General features: G+C 44.0%; 1 protein-coding gene across 2 annotated transcripts in view; it reads left to right on the forward strand.

Moving 5' to 3' along the window:
* Positions 1-204: 204 nt before the first annotated feature.
* SLC16A14 (solute carrier family 16 member 14) overlaps positions 205-19,517 on the forward strand; it is a 31,283-nt gene continuing 11,970 nt past the window's right edge. The window contains exons 1-3 of one of the 2 annotated variants that reach the window (XM_054984194.1): positions 205-617; positions 8,677-8,952; positions 14,823-14,966. In XM_054984194.1, coding sequence (XP_054840169.1) covers positions 8,679-8,952; positions 14,823-14,966 — 418 coding nt within the window. In that variant the 5' untranslated portion in view covers positions 205-617; positions 8,677-8,678. Of the gene's footprint in view, positions 618-8,676; positions 8,953-14,822; positions 14,967-19,517 lie in introns of those variants that run through there. The other variant, XM_054984195.1, reaches the window with a different exon arrangement.

The following is a 19,517-nucleotide window of genomic DNA, read 5'->3' on the forward strand; positions in this document are numbered from 1 at the left end:
TGCTGTGATATGTCACTGGGGAAAGGGGGCAGGGGTGAGCGGTGAGCACACTTCTGGAAGCCCTTCGCTCTCCCGTATGTAGCAGTGTAACACTCACCCGCTTCTTTCTGGGTGCGCCCCCCTTTCCCACCCAAAGCAATTGGCCGGGCTATAAATACGCCGCTCGGACTAGCTCCTTCTTCTCGGCAGGAGAGGAGACTCGCCCGCCCCGATCGTCGCACAGCTGTTTGCCTCCCTCCCTCCCAACGTCCCCCAGCCGCCGCAAGAACATGTGAGGGTTGCGAATCCCCGGCGCAAAACCAGAATTAGCCGGTATCTCGCATGCCTGGCAAAGCCTGCCGGCTTCCAAATGGCAAAATACGGGATGGAGGGGGGAGGAGGAAGAGGAGGAGGCTCAGGCAGGAGGCGAGTTGCCTTCGGGACAAAAGGGCGATGATCGGGGCCAGAGATCGGCGAAAATCAAGCCCAGCCCCTCCTCGGTGCCGGAGAGGAGCCCTCCAGGCGCGTGTCTGAAGATGCCACTCCAGGCTGCCGCGACTGTAGCGACTTCGAGGAAAGCGCCGGCGGAGTCGCCACCGCAGCTCGGGGGCAGCCGGCAGTAGAGCGAGTCCTTCGGGGTGAGTGCGTGTGGCCGCCTGCCCGCGATCCTGCCCGCTGGGCTGAGTGGGGATGCAGGCGCGCCGCTCGGAGGGCAGATCCAGGCAGCCTCGACACGAGGACGGGCGGGAGGGCGGACCGGAGCTTTGTCTGCTCCCAGCGGGAAGATCTGCTGCTGCTGCTGCTGCTGCAGTGAGGTAACTCGCGGTCACTCGCCTCCTCCTGGCCCCGCCGCCCGGGACTCCGCGGAGGCTGCTGCCGAGCTCGTTACCTGCCTAGCCGGCTGCAGGCGCGTCTGCTTCCCTTCGCCGGGAGGCTGGCGCAGCCCTTTGCGTTTCGGAGGGGCTTGCGGCTTCGGTGCTGAGAGAAAGAAAGAAAAAATATTTAAATTTCCGCAATCCAGATACATCTCAGCCCTTGGATATAAAGCCGGTTAATTCAGGCTGCTGAAGAGATTTACTTCGGAGTAAACGTTTTTAGGCTCCCTCTGGAAAGCAAATCGCTAAATGGGCTGTGTGAGCCAGGCAGCCATTGAGCAAGTCTCTAGGGGTGGGGAATTAATTGGCTTTCCAGCTCTCTTAAATAAACCATTTTTTTAAAAAAAAAATCGCAGCCCCATTTAGTTCACTGAAGCTTACTTCCAAGTAAACCTGTTCAGAAGGCCAGCAAAATCTTAATCGCATCTATCACAAGATGTTACAAAAGTGAAGCTTTAATTTGATGCTTCACTGAAACAAAATTGATGAGGTTCCTGCACAACATGAATAAAAATGCCACAGGAAGATATTTAGCGGTATACTTCCCATGCACTGGTTGTGTGCATGCAAAGGAGTGAAAGAGACAGAATGCTGCATTCCTGTGAGATTAGATACTTAACATGAATAATTATTGAGGGTACCTTCAACGTAGCAAAATGCCTGTGTGAAAAGCAGGATGCAGGAGTGAGCGGGGATGATTGTACATGGGGTGGGGGGGTTGGAATGTGAATTCCATGTGTATATGCTGTAAAAAGTTAAACCATCATAAATAGATTAAATGCTAATGGCTGCTCAGGAGTGCCTTTTGTGTAAGAATTCTGTCAGGTTTGATGCAGCCCTAAAGTCAAGCAGTCCTAGCAGACTTGGGCAGACTCTGTTGTCACACACACACACAGAGATCTTTAGTAGCGCAGAGTGGATGAAAATGCTACTTGCTATCATTTGCCTTGCTGTGTCAGTAACTGCCACATAAAATATTTCTTTGTTACTTAAAACTCCAGAGATAGACAGTGGAAAAGCCCAGCAACATAGCATCTGAAAATGTGTACATGGAAAAACCCTAGATTTCCTTTGTAGGGCATGCATTGCAGTTATGTTTTAGTCTTTGTTCTGTGAACTCGTGAGATTAACACACGCACAAAGACATAAATTGACATTCTTATGATTTTATACAAATATTGTGATTTCAGAATCCTGGACATGGTAATGCTTGCATTGAGACTCCTTAAACATTCTGATCACAGACTATATTCATTAATTAAAATATTTATACCACTCCTTTCTCCATGGTATTCTGATCTCTCTAGATGATCAACAGCAAAATAAAGAAAGCAGAAAACCAAAAGTTACAAGGGATAAATAATGTACTTTGTGCAGTAAGATCAAGGACGAGCAACCTGAAGAGCTCTGGTCAGTTCATCTCTCTGCCACAATTAATCTGTGTGGCCTTGGACTAGATTTTTCAGAATCAGGATTTATGGTTTTGTTTACAACTTTAATATCTGACTGAGGTTTGCAAATCTTTGGAACACTTGGTGTTGCATAAGCAGCCATAAGGAACCAACAAACACTATTGATATAGTTGCTAAGTTTTCATTTCATAATACAGCAATAATACGGCAATACAGCCCGGAAAACCCACAACAACCATCTTTCATTTCATACATCATCCAAGGAGGAGGATGGGGTTCACTGAGCCATCCACAGAGTTTCATCAATAAATAGGGATTTGAACCTAAGGTAACTTGGGCAGCCTATAATGATAATGATAACAATAACAATTTTAATGGACTTTTCCCACTCCCTCTCAGGAGTCAAAACAGCCCTGGAACAGATCAAACTGAGTGGCTCCTTGAGGGATTACTCATGAATCTGACCCTCGGTCCATCAAGATCAGTATTGTTAACTTCAACTGGCAGTGGCTCTCAGAGTGTCCCACTGAACCACAGCCCCTCCAGGATCTGAGCCAAGGGCCCCCTGAGACACTGACAGTTACTGGGGCTTAGTTTGCTTGCTTCTGGCCTGCAGTAGGCTACTAGGGCAGTGACCTACCAGGACGTTTCCCTTAAACTAAATGACCAGACCCTGCCCCTCTCCCAGGAAAAGAAAGCGCACTGGAACTGGAGGCAGGGACTCTGTTGCTTCTACACCTGCCCTTTCTCTTTCTCCTTCTTTCTAGGTTAGCTGAAGGACTGTCACTCTCTGTATATTCCCCAAGCACCAACAGCGATCTTCTAGGTACTACCTTCAAAAGTTTCCTCCAAGTTAAGAGGGCCACTTATCATCTGCTAGAGCCTGTTCCTTCTTTATAGTAGTTCCTATCTTCTGGAAGGGGCTCCTTGAGGAGATGAGGGGGGTACCATCATTAGAAATTTTTAGGAGGCACTGTAAGGCCACTTTATTTGAAAGCTTTTAATGAGTTTTAAACTGCAGGCATTTTCCTGGGGAGAGTGTTAATGAGGTTTTTAAAAATTGTAAACTGCCTGGAGCCACAAGAGAAAGGCGGGATAGGTTTCAATAAATAAATAAAGGTCTAAAACCACCACTGCAGAGAATGAGTGAAGTAACTGCACCCTCAGTCTTTCTGATCAGCATATTCAGAGGCTGGGCATTATTATCCAGAAAACATAGAGTAAATTGTGTATTTCCTAGAAACAGACCATTTTGCAGTCTGAAGGAGCTACAGAAACAGTAAATGATAATATCCTCAGAATTGCATTTATCAGTAAGGTTAAGTGAGATGAGACTCTATTCATGCATGTCAAGTGTGGCACTTGGGATGTTCTTATCTTGTTTGTTTAGAAACAGTGTTTGGCTTTGCTGCTCCAAAGAAAATCCTCTATCTTTTTTGGCAGTTCTCATTTGTTGTGGAGCAGTAACCTGGCCAGTGAATGAATGGAGGGTGTAGCAAGAGGCCAAGGCTGCCCTGGGATGAGGAGAGGATGTGTATCCTATCCTATTTCTGTCCCACTGATGGGCGTACACACAGTTTGGACAGATGACCTTCCCAGTTTGTGAGTGTATTTACAGTGCAGAAATGCAAAGATAAAATAAATGGTGGTGCACAGTCTTAAAAGCGTTCATGGCCAAATGTTCTGTCCCTGTTGGGGCACAGTAAACGTTACTGTTTCCACTGTGATATCTTGAGAATCTGTCTCTAATTCATTGTAACTTTGTGCAGCTGCATCTAATGCCAGGCATCCTAGTAGCTACAAGTGGTGGTTGTATGTCAGCCTTACATATTTTCTGTTTGAGAATAAGGCTTGTTCAGCCATAGGAAAGAGAACATGTTCCTCCAAAAGAGCTTTCCTGCATCACCACCAGCTAGTTCAGTGTGGTTTATTTATTTGCATGGCACTTTGTAGAGCGACATAAGCAAAGGAGACAGGTTCCCACACTGAGGAACTTACAACTGACATTTTAACAAAATGGAGGGGAGGCCCAGGGGGAAAGCCAAAGGCTACAGGGTGCAAATGATTGACATTTGGGTGCAAATGCAGTTACACATAGGCCTAGTTCTGCAGAGTGAGGTTTTAAAAATGCAAACCTCACTTTCCTGAGCAGTGAGACGTCCCAGGGGCAGCGCTCACAAAGGTTGGTTCCTTTAGGAGAATACAGTACTGGACACTGGCATCTTTGTAGTATCTGCCTTTAAAACACACACACAGGTAGAGTGCAGGCACAGAAGTATTCCTACAGAGCAGCAGATCCCATTACCCCACATGCCATCCTCAGGTTGAGCGATCCTGTGCCAAGGTGCTTCAGCCGACTCACAACAGTGTCCGCCTGCTTTTCTCAAAATCAAAAAGAGTCCAGTAGCACCTTTAAGACTAACCAATTTTATTTTATTGTAGCATAAGCTTTCGAGAATCAAGTTCTCTTCATCAGATGCCTGATCCGAACTGGTCAAATACAGAAGAGGAGGGGAGGGGAAAGAAGGGGACATATATCACATCAAGAGGACAGGGTGCAATTAGTGTGAAGGCAATCAAAACATTCCTTTGCTTGTAAATGTAAACATCTCCTTTTGGTGTGGAGTCAGTTTGCCGTGTTAGTTAACCGCAGTGAAGGTATCCAAGTCCTATGCAGTATAAGCCCTCGATAACCACAGCTCTCCCTGCCAGCTGCATCTGACAAAGAGAGCTGTTTTTCTGTCCATCACTTCTAGTATCTAAACTGCTCTTTCTTGACACACACAGATAAACATCTCCCCAATCGCTTCAGCTATGCGGAGAGGAGATGCCTCTTCCAAGCCCCAGTGGTGCTTAGAGAGATCCAGTTTCCTTACCATTAAGAACCACTAAGACGGAAATGTTACTGTTCCTTCTGGTGTGGGCTCTGGTTTCCCCCAGGCATGCCACTTTTGGCTTAGAGCCAAGCTACAAGTGACGCCTTACACAGGTTGGACACTTGTCAGCTTCCCTCAAGTTTTGATGGGAAATGTAGGCGTCCTGGTTTTACAGCTTGGCTCTCCATTACAGCTGCAAGACCAGGAGGCCTACATTTCCCATCAAAATTTGAGGGAAGCTGACAAGTGTCCAAACTGTGTCAGGCGTCACTTGTAGCTTGGCTCTTAGCCTGTTGGATAGACTCATTCATAGTCAATTCATTATTTCAGGTTAACAGCATTTGCAAACGAAGGCCCCTTGTGCTCAGTTTTATATGGGACCTTCAATTTGACTGAAAAGTAGAAACAAGAGCCTGGCCTGGCCTGTATATTTTGTTAAGATTCCTTTTATGATGCCCTTTAGATATTACAACAATGGCACGGGAACTGCTTTTCCATTGCACTGCTGTAATGTTTAAAGGCTGGCCACCATGGGAATGGACATGATGATGTGGGCCCTTCTTGCTACCCAGCCATTGTCCCTAATTTTGGCCAGATTACAGTTGCATGGTAAAGATACATGAGATAACGTCACATTGTAATGACATTAGAGCATCTAAAGGGCACCTCAATCATTCACCTATAAAAAGTCACTTATCAGCCAAACAGCAAACTTTATCTATTCTAGATAGCAAAAGGCAGCTCAAAGACGATGGGATTGTTGCTGTCTGACAGTGTCACATCAGTTGGATGGAGGCTTTGTCTCATATGCCAGCCTAGCAGGAGGCAGTCTGTAGTTCAGCACCATCCCCCCAGTAGCACTTTATCCTGACACCTTCCTAAATCAGACAGATTATTCATGTTCATAAAAGGTAGCATACAAAGAAAACGTGCATATTATATTGTGTAAATTCTGTGTGCCTTTCAGATGTTTCAGTTTGGCAAGGAAAGGGGTGCAGAAATTAGCTTTTAATATCTGCTAAATAAGCAACAGATGGCTTAATCATGTTAAATGAACAGTGCAGATGGGCTGTAGCATTGAAATTAGCAGGCAGGTTAAGTGTGTCTACCCCTGAGTTGAATTGTGGTCATTCCCCCCTCTCCACTCAGTTATCAGCTGTAGAAAATAGAGAACAGAATATAATTCTAGCACCTCAAATTAACCAATAAGCTCACCAGCGAGACCCAAACTAACCACTTCTAATTAACATAGCATAGTGGATGGAGGGGCAGACTAGATTCCTGGAAGATAAGGGTTCAAATCCTCACTCTACCACGGAAGCTCACTGGGTGACTGGGCCAGTCATACACAGGGTTGCCAGGTCCTCCCTGGTAACCAGCAAGGGAGGCTTACTGGGTTGCAGCGAGGCTCGCCAATGACATCCTCACATTGCTGCGATACACTGATATCTTTCTCATGTACCTGGAAGTGACATTAGCACATTGCCAGGGAAAACCAGGGACACTCTGGTTTGGGGGCAAAACTCTATGACTTCCTCTGACAATGCATGGACATCACTTCCAGGGACACAGAAGTGACATCAGTGCTTTGGGCCACTGCAAGTTCCCCCCCCCTTTCCTGCCATTTCCCCTCCACCAGCCAGCTGACTGGCAGCAGGAAGCACCTCTTGATGGTGGAGGATTCCCCACAATCAGCTATGGGACAGCAAGCCTGCTTACACACTCTCAGATTAATCTACCCCATGAGGTAGTTGTGAAGAAGTGGAGGAGGGGGAAACTATGCGCTGAGCTTCTTCAGCCTCCAGTTTGCAGGATCTGAGCAAGTCTGTTAATGATAGGACATTTTGAAGGTCTTTCATTCATTGGATCACCGTAGGTCGGAGGCGACTTGATGGCACATAACACACACGCTAATTTGAGTCTCCTTTGGGGAGAAAAGTGGAATATAAAAAAATAAAAAAATAATGCAAATACTTGAAAATAGAATCATAGCTATGAATTTATATCCACGTCTTAAAAGTTACACGTATGCATTCCTGGCTAAAGGAAAGGTCAATACACTGATCTCTTTTATCCTCATCCAGCTTTAAGAAAGGTGCCAAAAGCAATCAAGGTGGTAGAGATGAAGCAAAAGCCTTTTATATCTGTCCAGAAAAACAATCAGCAGTTTTTGTGCCTTGGGCAGATCCCAAGTTTAGTGCCTAAAGACTTGTTTTAAGGACAGATCCAGATTGGACTGGGTGGTCGAAACAACCTTGGAAAGGGCCCCGCGACTGATGGAGGGTTGAAGTGTTTCCTTAAGAACACAGGAAGGGCCCTGCTGGATCAGACCAGTGATCCATCCAGTCCACCATTCTGCTTCACAGAGCGGCTATCCAATTGTCCTGGAGACCCAACAAAGTACAGAGGCCAAGGCCTTCCCTGAGACTGAATACCTACCACTGGCATCCAGAGATCTGCTGCCTCTGACTATGGAAGTTCTTCTTAGTCCCTATGAATCTGTCTAATCCAAGCCATGTATGCTCATGGCCATCACTTCATCCACTGGAAGCGAGTGCCACAGTTTAATTACTCATTGAGTAAAGAAATATGTTCTTTTATCTGTCCTGAATTGCCTATGAACTTTATTGGTGACCCAGTTTCTAGTATTTCTGCACCCCATTCATAATTTTGTAAACGTCTATCCTGGCATTGTCCTCCCTGTTATCTATTTTATACACTGAAAAATCCCAGACTGTTTAGCCATTCCTCATATGTGCTCTAACCCCTTCGTCATCTTGGTTGTCCTCTTCTGCACTTTTCCCTTCTGGGGATATGGCAACCAGAACTGTACACAGCATGGCAAATGAGGTCATACCATAGATCTATACAGGTGTATCACAATATTTGTCATTTTATTTTCAGTTTATTATCAAATAATGCCCAGCATGGAGTTTGCCTTTTTCACTGCTACTGCATGCTAAGTCAAGACTTTAATTGAACTATCCATTACAACCCCAAGATCTCTTTCAGCCTTGCCCAATTCAGCATATTTATATAAACTTCTATGCTGCTTCTCTAGGGAATCTGCCAGAGATGGCTCACAACACCCCCCCCCCCATAATAAAAGCATAAAACACCATACAAGTTGTTGATTAAAATGTTTTTTCCCCTTTCTTCCCTTGTAAAATTGTCTTGCTGAATTGTGAGTACACCAAGGTACTTGCTTTGCTTTTGTGGAGCAGGAAGTAAGAAAGCATCACCCCACCAGCCGTAAATCTGCTAAATCCAGCTAACATGTTGATTTCTGCTTTTACTCATTTAGTAATACTATAACCTTTAATCCCCAGTTAAGTTTTTAGCCTGCGAACACTGGACTGTGGCCATAACGTCCTAGCTGTGTTATCTCAGATAAGCCATATCAACCAACAAACTTTGTTGCAGCTGTCCAATGCTTATGTTGATGAAACATATAACTCAAAAAATCTAAAATAAAGTTATGTCTGAATCAATTTCTAAGTATTCATGAAAACATTATTATCTGCTCATTTCAAGATATGGAAGAGAACATGTACACCAGTCGTGAAGATATTGGCTGTGACTATGAAGATGAATCAAAACGTGGGGAGAAGAAGCTGAAGCCACACCCCGACATTGATGGAGGATGGGCTTGGATGATCGTCTTTTCATCTTTCCTGGTGCATGTAATTGTCATGGGATCACAAATGGCCCTTGGAGTTCTCAACATGGAATGGCTTGAAGAATTCAGCCAAAGTCGAGGCCTCACAGCATGGGTCAGCTCCCTCACTATGGGCATTACCCTCATTGTAGGTACGGTTCTATGTTTTTCCTATTGTAAAGCAGTTATCATCTTGATCCAAGGCTCCTTGGGAGTGCTGACATACCTGAATGCATGAAACTTCCTTTTATGGAGTCAGACTGTTATAAAGATCTGCTCTGTTGTCTGCTTTGACTGGCAACAGCTCTACAAGGTCTCTGGGGTTTCACGTCACCTGCTACCTGATCCTTTTAACTGGAGATGCCAGGGATTGAACCTGGGCCTTCTGCATACGAAGCAGTTGCTCCACCACTGAGCCATGGTCCCTCTCACACCTCTTATATAGGTTTTGTATGTTTATAGGCTATCACATTAATTTCTGTGGAGAGATAAACTTGGAAAGGAATGTTTGGCTGCATTCATATGAGATGACAAACCTTTCTTTGTTTGTTATGTGTAGAAGCACAGCTTCTCATGTCTGCATGCTACCATGTATTGACAATATGGATAGAAGCTTCCTAGTTTATTTTGTCATCATCATTATCAATTTATTTCAATACAGAATCAGCTCCGGAGAGTCAGCATTAATAAAGTGAGAAATAAAAGGAGAATAGAATAAAAATACAATAAAAAGAAGAATAGGGAGGGCACATGCAGTGCGATGAGCACAGAACAGTGGACACCGCTTGGGGGGGTGGGGGTAGGACGAGACGGAGAGACGATATCTTCCTGCGACAAGGAAATAAGTTATTGAGGCTCAATGAACTGCTTGCATATCCCACACCCAAAGGCAAAATTTGGCAACTTTGTTCGTTATCTCCTGGGAAGAGTCTGCAAGAAGGAAGGAGACATAACGTTGTTCAGATCTTCCTGTTAAAGTTGACAAGATTGGAGCTATACAGTGAGATCAGATGTTATTGTAGAATGTGCAGTGCGGCAGAACATTTTCGATAGACTCTACTTTCCCTGTATGGCAAGGGCAGAACCATTGAGGGAGTGGGACACGGTGGTATCAGCCTTCCAGGAGGGCTGAAAGTAAAGTGTTGAAGCGTGCAAGGTAAAGGATCTCTGATATTTCAAGATCTCAAGGGATCTAAGATATTCTGCTGGTTGGAAGCATTTGGCGTACTGCAGAATAATTGGCTATTTCTGTGTCTGTGCCGTATCTGATTTTAGGTCATGATCCCAAAGCCACTGTTTTGTCTTATTTATGCTACTTATAGTCTGCCTTTCTCACTGAGACTCAAGGCGAATTACCTAAGGTAGGTCAACATGATCAATGGCTGTGATATTCAATAAATAATACAATAGTGTCAGGATTGCAGAAATTTGAAAACAAGCAGAAATCTGATACAGAGTTGAAAGCAGAGATGAAACAAAACATACGCAAATTGACGTGACATATTATATGATGCAGAACTATCTAGTAGGAGTGTACTTACAGCAACAGATAGTACACAGTAGTTCAGGGTACAGTCCCTATCCCTTTCCAGCACATCTCTCTGAACCATTTCCTTACAGCACAGTCTTGTTAGTTGTGTTAAAAAGCCCACCTTAATAATTCAGTTTTGCATAACTGGAGGAAAGCCAGGAGAATGAGAACTTTCTTGACCACTTTAGGCAGGCTATTCTATAAGGTGGATGCATGTGTATGGGCAGTTGTTGATTTACCCCATATATAGGGTGGCACCTGCAGAAGGCCCTGTTCAGATGAGAGAAGTGCCATGGCAGGCCATAGGTAGAGAGGTGACCCAGAGATATGAGGGACCAAGACCATGAAGGGCTTTGTATGTGATAGCCTAAATCTTTAACTGAGTCCAGTAACTGATGAGAAGCCATTGGAGTGACTGCAGAGTGGGAGAAATATGCATGCTTTGCCTAACTCCTAATAGTAATTGAGCTTCAGTGTTCTGCACTGATTGGAGTCTTTAAGTTGATTTCAAGGGAAGACATTACAGATGTTACAGTAGTCTAGTTTTGATGTTACTGTCCTGTGGATTCCGGTGGCCAGATCAGCCATGTCAAGTTAGGGGGCCATCTTCCGGGCTAAACTGAGTTTGAAGTAGGTGTTTTTTCAGCTGCATTAACTTGCTTCTTTAGCAGTATAATCTCTAGGCTCTTAACCAAGTTAGGAAGGATCAACTGAACCTCATCAAGAGTGAGGAGTGCCATATCCTTCAATATCTCTACCTTCCCAATCAGTATCACCTCTGTCTTGTCTGGGTTCAGTTTTTTTTACTTTCAGCCATTTGACCATAGCTGTCAGGCAGGAACTCAATACCTCTACTGCATCACCAGAGAATATGGATAGTAAAATATAGAGCTGGGTGTCATCTGCATATTAATGACACCCAGTTCCAAAATTATAAATGATTTATCCTAAAGGCTTTGCATAGAGATTGAATAACTTGGGGGTAAAATTGCACCCTGTGGAAACCCCCAAGTTAGTTCTCACACTGACGATAGTTGGTGTCCAACAGCCTTCAGTCAAGTAGCCATGATGTCCAAATGAAGGTGCCTGGGAAAATTGCAAATTGGGAGTTTTTCTTACCCTGAAACCAGGATCACGGGGAAATAAAACATGCTTCACCTTGATCTGCTCAGTGAAATGTCTGCCAGTAACACGAGAGATTCATATGCCTCCTTATCTTGACCACATGAAAATTCTGCAGTCCCAGAGCATTCACTGAAGTCTGCATGATTAACAAGCTAGGGCAGACTTTAACCCATAGGAAACAGAATAACTCATGAACTGAAGAGTAACATTCCACCATAGGCATTTTTCAGCTTCTCCGCTGTTGTTTACTGGTTTGCATTTGACAACCTTGCAGAAAACAATTCCTGAACAACATATACAGGGCAAATACTCAGTGGACCATGTCGAGACATATTGTGGTTAATTAATGATTAACAAAGAAGGTAAGTCAGGATATAAGAATGTTTTCAAGTCACAGAGGTTGGCAAGAGCTATATACTCATCTCCTTCAAAAGCCTCTCTAAAGACACCTGGGAAAAAACCTTCCTTATTCTCCCATCAGCACTAACGGTGTGATATTCTGTCCCTGAATAATACTTTGAGAAAAGCAGTCTTGCTGTATACTGGATATACTGGTTGGGGTATTTTTTAGAATTCCTATTTGAAAGGGGACAGACGTGCACAGATTTGCTAGCATTTTAACACTCATGTTTTTTCTTTCTTTCTAATGAATGCCATGAGTCCTCTCTCTTCTTTAGAGGAATTCAGCCTCTGAAGAAGATACACATGGGGTTGTAGCCGGTGATGTTACAGACAGGTGCCTATGACAATCATGCTATGGCTATCCCAACTACTGTAATAAGAACAAGGTAACATGAGGCTGCTCATGCATAAACATTTCAGGGACACAAAATATTTGAGAGGCGAAAAGGTACAATTTCTTTGCTCTCAGTTACAGAGCAATGCATACTTTCCTAACTGTGGAAAGGCCTCCTGAAATACTTCGTTAGTCTTGACCTTAGACACTTTTTCATCAGATGTGTACTCTTTGGCTTGTCATTTTCATATGACTGACTGCTGGGTGTTCCTCTTACTTGTGTAAAAAATTATACCCCAAACTATATAAGGAATACTGCTCTCTCTGCACTCCTTAAAGGCTGCTTCCTTTTAGCAGTATGGGTGAGTAAAAGTCATTGGGAAGGTGGAAAAAGCAGCAGGTTACACCAGTGGAGTCATTTTATTCCTCCCCCCCCCCATATCAGGCACAATTGCTATCTTTCCCCCAATCGGTACCTTGATCCAGCAAGGCCAATACAAGCTTCCAAGCACACTACCCACAATGCACTGGGAACTGTGCAAGGAAAAGTATTCATGTGGTGTCTTGAGATGAATTTCTACATCCATCCCTTGCAGCTGTGTGTATAGTTTCAAATACTACATTTGAAACTGCATACAATTTCCACCTATTTTGGAGGGCGTGTGGGCCTACATACAGGTTCTCTCTCCTTGGCTGCTTATGACCTTATGCTGGCATGTGTGGACACGATTCTGCCAGCACCCTGAAACCTGGGGAGGTGGCTTCTTCAAGAGGGCGCTGCTGGGGCTTATGCATGGGTGTAGTACAGGCAGAGATGGCCGTCTTCAGAACTGGTTTGCACTGAGCTCATATTGGCCTTGCAGCCTCTCCACTTGCACTAGGTCAGTCAGGATAGAGGCATATCATGGAGGTTCAGCATGTTAGGTTGGCTGGCTTCTGGAAGGTCCTATTGTGTCTCTAAGAACATGCCTAACTGAAGAGGATCTGGAAAATGAAGTCCATCTGAGAAGTCTGTTTTCATGGTCATGATTGTGTCCGGCAAGGGGATGATGGGTGGTCAGCAAGGCTACAGCATATGCTCACAACATGCTTTGGAACTATATGTCAAGCTATGGATGACAGGATATGGCAGACAGATCCCTGTACCATTGCAACAAGAAGTCCAGGCTCATGGTTAAATGGTTTTATTCAGAAATAAAATCATTTCCATATATATGTCCATAGAATTACTCAGAAGCAAGGTAAGCATCTAAGCAGTGAAGGCAAGATTGACAGGAATAGTGTTGTGTGGAAAAATCCTTCCTCTTAACACACACATTTGCTTCTTCCCCCTCCCAACAGTAAACAGGACTTTTGGCACACACTTGGTGTGAGAACATCTCACATATTTGTACTATCATGTTGAGTCACTGAGAAAGCAAGACATAGCAATGCACGGTAGTATACAAGGTCATGAGTACTGAGTTTCTACAGTCGGTTAGATAAGCACCTGCAATAAGCCTGTGAAAGAGACAGTTATGGCATTGGCAATATGACATCAATGTATAGTATGAAACATTGATTCAGAACAACAAGTCAGTGGCAGCATTAGTATTGGCATGGATGGGGCTCAGACATGACACTATACAGTATGACTATGTGATCCATGCTTTCCCATATAGCAAGAAGTTGAAGGGGCAGCACTGCCTGCCTTGGTTTCTTTTAGATGAGACTGCCTCAGAGTCTGACGCTATTATTGTAACATTTATTTATTTACAAATAAGAAGCCAAAGAAGTGTGGTCAAAAAGGCTCTCCTATAGCAGATCTGGCACCCCACATCCGATCCTGAGAGAGATTGTCAGTACTCCCAAGTTGCTTCAGCCAACTCATAACTGCCTGCCTGCCAGTCTCCCTGTGTATTCCAAAACTCAGGACCGCTCCTGCTTCACACACACAAATACACATCAGTGTGTCTTTTTCTGGGAAAGATGACCTCCCCCAAATTCTCAGAGAAATTTCCTAACCATAAACACACACTGAGGAAACATCTGCAGTTGTTAAGAAACATTATCATTTTTTTTTTGCCATAGGCCATGGTTCCCTTCCTACCCCAGGCATGCCACTTCAGGCCAAGGCCATGGGATAGAGCCATTCACAGCAACTGGTGCTACACCTACTGCAGTACTGATATTTATGGACCAAACTGCTAACCACTGCACTGGGCACAAACCAATACATGGTACAAGTCAGCTAACAGAAGTTATGTGACTTGGAGTGGTATACTACAAAAGGTCCGGTTTTTTTTGATAGGGGAAGCCATGACCTCTAAGGGTCTTATAGGAAGTGTTTCAGGTTAGCTGAGCAGCCATAGCTAATGAAGTTTAAATACATCCCCATGGATCTTGATAGCTGCCAGGCACCCAATTGTGTGTTAGGCTGTGCTGTGGTTCATCCTTCTGCCCACCTTCTTGGCACAGAAAAAAACTGTATCCCGTTACTCAGTTGAATATAAATTTATAGCTATGAATTGCTTTGGGGGGAGGGGGAGGAATCAGGGAAAGAGGAACTGACGATGTGGTAGAATGCTGATTGCTACTGAGCATCTGGTGGAAATCTTGAGTAGAAAACTAATTCTTCGTTTCTTTCATAGGTCCTTTTATCGGCTTATTCATTAACACCTGCGGATGCCGGAAGACTGCAATAACTGGAGGAATCTTGAATGCTGTTGGATGGATATTAAGTTCCTATGCCTCAAATGTACATTACCTCTTTATTACATTTGGAGTTACAGCAGGTAAGTTATTTATTTTTGAATCATCATTTTGAATCATCATCATCATCATCCTGCCTTTCTCACTGAGATCCAAGGCAGACTACGACAATGAGAGTTTCTGTCTCTTTCTGTAAAGTATACATCAGAATCAGACTATTACCCTGATCCACCTGTCCTTGATTGCTCAGAAACACCACCAAGTCTGTAACTTCCCAACTCTAAGGGTTTCTTCATTCACTTGGTCAGAGGGGCAGTTTTGTACATATGGGTACACATGAAAAGATGCCTCCTCTATTGAAATGAATGGTGATACCTGTGCATACAGGATTTTGGTGTGTTTTAAGAGCAAGTGCACAGATTCTTTGATTCAGGTAATATAGTCAGCGCTGACAGACAGGACGAAGTATTTCAGATTAGCTGGATAGCTAAGTTTCCAAGACCTCCTGTACTTATTCTTGCAACAGTCTCTTTCTCCTGCAATTCGAAATACAAATTCTAGCTATAACTTTTGGGCTCCTTCTCTTATTCTTTGTGACCTTTCATGCTGCAGAACTACCCATTGGTGATCTAAAGGTGTGTGTCAGGATGATGCATTTGAATTGTATTCAAAGATGCAGTGAACAGTGCAAATCCAAGCAGTGTTACATCCTAATTCCATTCACTCAATATGGTTTAGAAAGGTATAACTTTGTTTAGAATTGCACTAAAGGGTGCACTAAAATGGGTTGTTAAATAGTCCCAGGACAACTGAACTTTGCTTCATGACAAAATTCCTGTACAGCAGCAGAAGGAACTGTTCATACTATACTGTTCACAATATACATGGCTGATTGATATTAACCTCAGAAAGCATGTTAATGTTTGTATAAATCATGCTGTACAAGGTTAAGAAGCTAAATAGCTCTTGGGGTCGCTTAAGGTAGTGTGTTTTTCAGGGAAACTTTTGTCTTCACATTGTTGATCTTTCTGAACAATATTCACCAGGGTTGATTCAGGACAATGTATTTAATCATATTTGATATGCACTTCCTTAACTGGCTCTATGTACTTTATTGGTAGTCTTTTTTAAAAATAGCAAACAACCTTTGTTCCGAAGGAGGGATGACAGCTGTTTATACCGACTAGCCAATTCATAAGTTTCAAGCAGTGAAAAACTTGTACGGTTGCATTCTGAAGTCACAACAAGCTCCACTGAAGCTAAAGTTGTTCATGAATGCTGCTTGCAGCTGTGCTCATGCATACATCTTGCTCTTCTTTCCTGAAGCACAAGTAAAGATTCTGGAATTGAAACAAACTCCACTTCCTCTGTGGCATACTGATAGTACTCCCTGAAAAATTGGAATTTGTCTGCTTTCCACAAACCAGGATTCTAAATCATAGTTTAATCCAGGTATAGAATCCTGGCTTGTAAAGAATAAATAAAGTGTGGTTTTCCAAGGTCCCATCAAGAGAAACTTGTGTTAGAAGTCAAGCCATACCCTCACACCAATAGAGTTGTGAATAAATATGGCTATATCATAACTCCCTCTCCTCGTGTGCTCCAAGCACATGGCACATTGCCTGGCTAGACAGAACAGTTCCCAATCCGCCTGGAAAATGACTGGAACATGAGACATAAGGCAGGACTGGCTAGCAGCCCCACACCCTGGAGATGTGCAAAGATGTAAGGACAAAAAAGATCTTCCAGGAGTTTCAGAGTTAATTTTCTCCATACCCTTCTGATCTTCCCTCACCCACTTTCCTAATCAAGGCTACTCAGGGATCTGACAGCCCTTCCCAGCCAACAATTGTGGGTCATCAATCACCTCTCTTTCTTTTAGTAATACCCAAGAAGGTTCAATCAAGCCTTTCCCATTTTGTATTGTCGAAGGCTTTCATGGCCGGAGAACGATGGTTGTTGTGGGTTTTCCGGGCTGTATTGCCATGGTCTTGGCATTGTAGTTCCTGACGTTTCGCCAGCAGCTGTGGCTGGCATCTTCAGAGGCGTAGCACCAAAAGACAAAGATCTCTCAGTGTCACAGTGTGGAAAAGATGTTGGCAGGTCATTTATATCTACTCAGGAGGGGTGGGGTTGAGCTGAGTCATCCTGTAAGAGTTTCCCAGGGTGTGGAATGCTAATGGCGGGAGGCTTCACTGTATCCTGAGGAGGTTCTTTTGCATATGGATTGGTACTTGATGTGCTAATCTTCTCTGCAGGGCTATTGTCGTGTATAGAGTGTTTTGTTAGCCTGGTGGTTTTCAGAACTGGAAACCATGCTCTGTTCATTCTTAAGATTTCTTCTTTCCTGTTGAAGTTTGAACATTAGTTGAACATTAGTGGATCGTGCAAGACGGATATGTGAGCCACACTTTCTCAATGAGGAAATTAATAATCTAAACCACGCACTTCAGGCAAATGGCTACTCCAGAAATGAAATCCGAAGAGCAATCAAACCCAGGATGAATCAAACAACCAAGGAAAAACAGTCTCCTACAGGAAAAGTATTTTTGCCATATATCAAAGGAATTACTGATCAGATGGGAAAGCTTATGAAAAAGCATAACCTTCAAGCAGTATTCAGACCCACCCAAAAAATACAACAGATGCTACGATCAGCAAAAGACAGTAGAGACCCCCTCACCTCTGCAGGAGTATACCGTATACCCTGCAGCTGTGGACAAGTTTACATCGGGACCACAAAGCGTAGCATCCAGACAAGAATAAAAGAACATGAAAGACACTGCAGACTTGGACAACCTGAAAAATCAGCAGTGGCTGAACATAGCCTAACTCAAACAGGGCACAGTATCTTATTCCAGGATGCCAAAATACTGGACAACACTTCCAACTACTTTGTCAGACTGCACAGGGAAGCCATTGAAATTCACAAGCATAAGCAAAACTTCAACAGGAAAGAAGAAACCTTAAGAATGAACAGAGCATGGTTTCCAGTTCTGAAAAACACCAGGCTAACAAAACACTCTATACACGACAATAGCCCTGCAGAGAAGATTAGCACATCAAGTACCAATCCATATGCAAAAGAACCTCTTCAGGATACAGTGAAGCCTCCCTCCATTAGCATTCCACACCGTGGGAAACTCTTACAGGATGACTCAGCTCAACCCCACCCCTCCTGAGTAGATATAAATGACCTGCCAACATCTTTTCCACACTGTGACACTGAGAGATCTTTGTCTTTTGGTGCTACACCTCTGAAGATGCCAGCCACAGCTGCTGGCGAAACGTCAGGAACTACAATGCCAAGACCACGGCAATACAGCCCGGAAAACCCACAACAACCATCTTTCCCATTTTATTGTCTCACCTCTGGAGACAGCCATTAAGCTATTGTTTTTGGGCAGAAGTCGTGATCCTGCCCCAGGCTATGTTCCACAGTATAATTGGACTGCCCTGCCATGTGTTCTGGGACCCATCCACACACCCTCAGATCATGTCTGAGCCTCATTCTTGCCATGAAGTGCAGGCCACTCTGCTGCTACTCTACAAACATCCTCTATCTCCTAGACTGGTAAATATCGCTCTTCCCTGAAGCTGCTTTCCCTTTTCCTCACTGCCTTTCTAGTTAGCTCTGTGTAGCTGTATGATGTATGTGTTCTCTGTATGTTTGCTTTATTGTTTCCCATTAATAAAACCATTCCTGTTGAATACCTGTCTGGTTCTTTCAAAGAGAGTACTCTAAGGGAATGATCCTGGTATACATTGATGGAGATCTTGCTAGTTACCCCCTCTTGCTCTATGCTAATCCCCCCAATTCTCCTTGTATGCTAAGTCTACCAACTCACAAAGAGAACCCCCCCCCCATTTAGGGTAACACTTGAGTTCTTCATCATGTCTTCTGTACATGAGTAGGTGAGCTGTGGGCGTTCTAAAGTTCCTAGAGGCGTGAGACACTCACCTAGCCTTTTGGTGTGCTTTCCCCCCTGGCACAGCTATAAAAGTCTGGGTAAGCAGCTTCCTCCCTTGGTTTTACTTTTACCTCTGCTGAAGAAGGACACCTACTTTCTCTGCTCCTTAGATACATCATGCTGTATGTGAGTCAGGGCCTTCAGTCTCATGGCATTGAAGGCCCTCTTCAAGAAGTCTTCCCATTGTGGGATGAAGATGGCTCAATTGGATGGGTACGACAAATGCCTCTTCTGTCTGGGCAAAGGCCATGACATCTTACTGTGTGCAATATGTAAGCAATGTATGTCCAAAGTATGCCATGAAAGGGTGTCACAGCTCAAAGTAGCACTTAGGGAGTCAGCCTTGAAGGGCTTTGCCAACTCCGATCACATGGCTGCAGATAAAGAACCACAGTGCCCAGAACAGGCCTCCTCAGTTCCTCCTGCCACTTTGGTTCCTGGCTTGACTGTTAAGGACCAGTCTGTTCCTGATGTATCCTCATCAGTTCCACCTCTATACCAGTCAGAGCTGCCTGCTAAAAGGCAAAACTTAATTCTGAACATCTGGACAAGTCTGCGACTTCAAAGGTCCTCTCTCAGGTTGAGAGGCTTGTTCTGGGACCAACCAGGTAAAGGAAGCATGGTCCCCTCAGGAATTATCTAAGCATATCAACCTCCTCAAGG

This window comes from Eublepharis macularius, chromosome 6, assembly GCF_028583425.1.
Source record: "Eublepharis macularius isolate TG4126 chromosome 6, MPM_Emac_v1.0, whole genome shotgun sequence".
Taxonomy (NCBI): domain Eukaryota; kingdom Metazoa; phylum Chordata; class Lepidosauria; order Squamata; family Eublepharidae; genus Eublepharis; species Eublepharis macularius.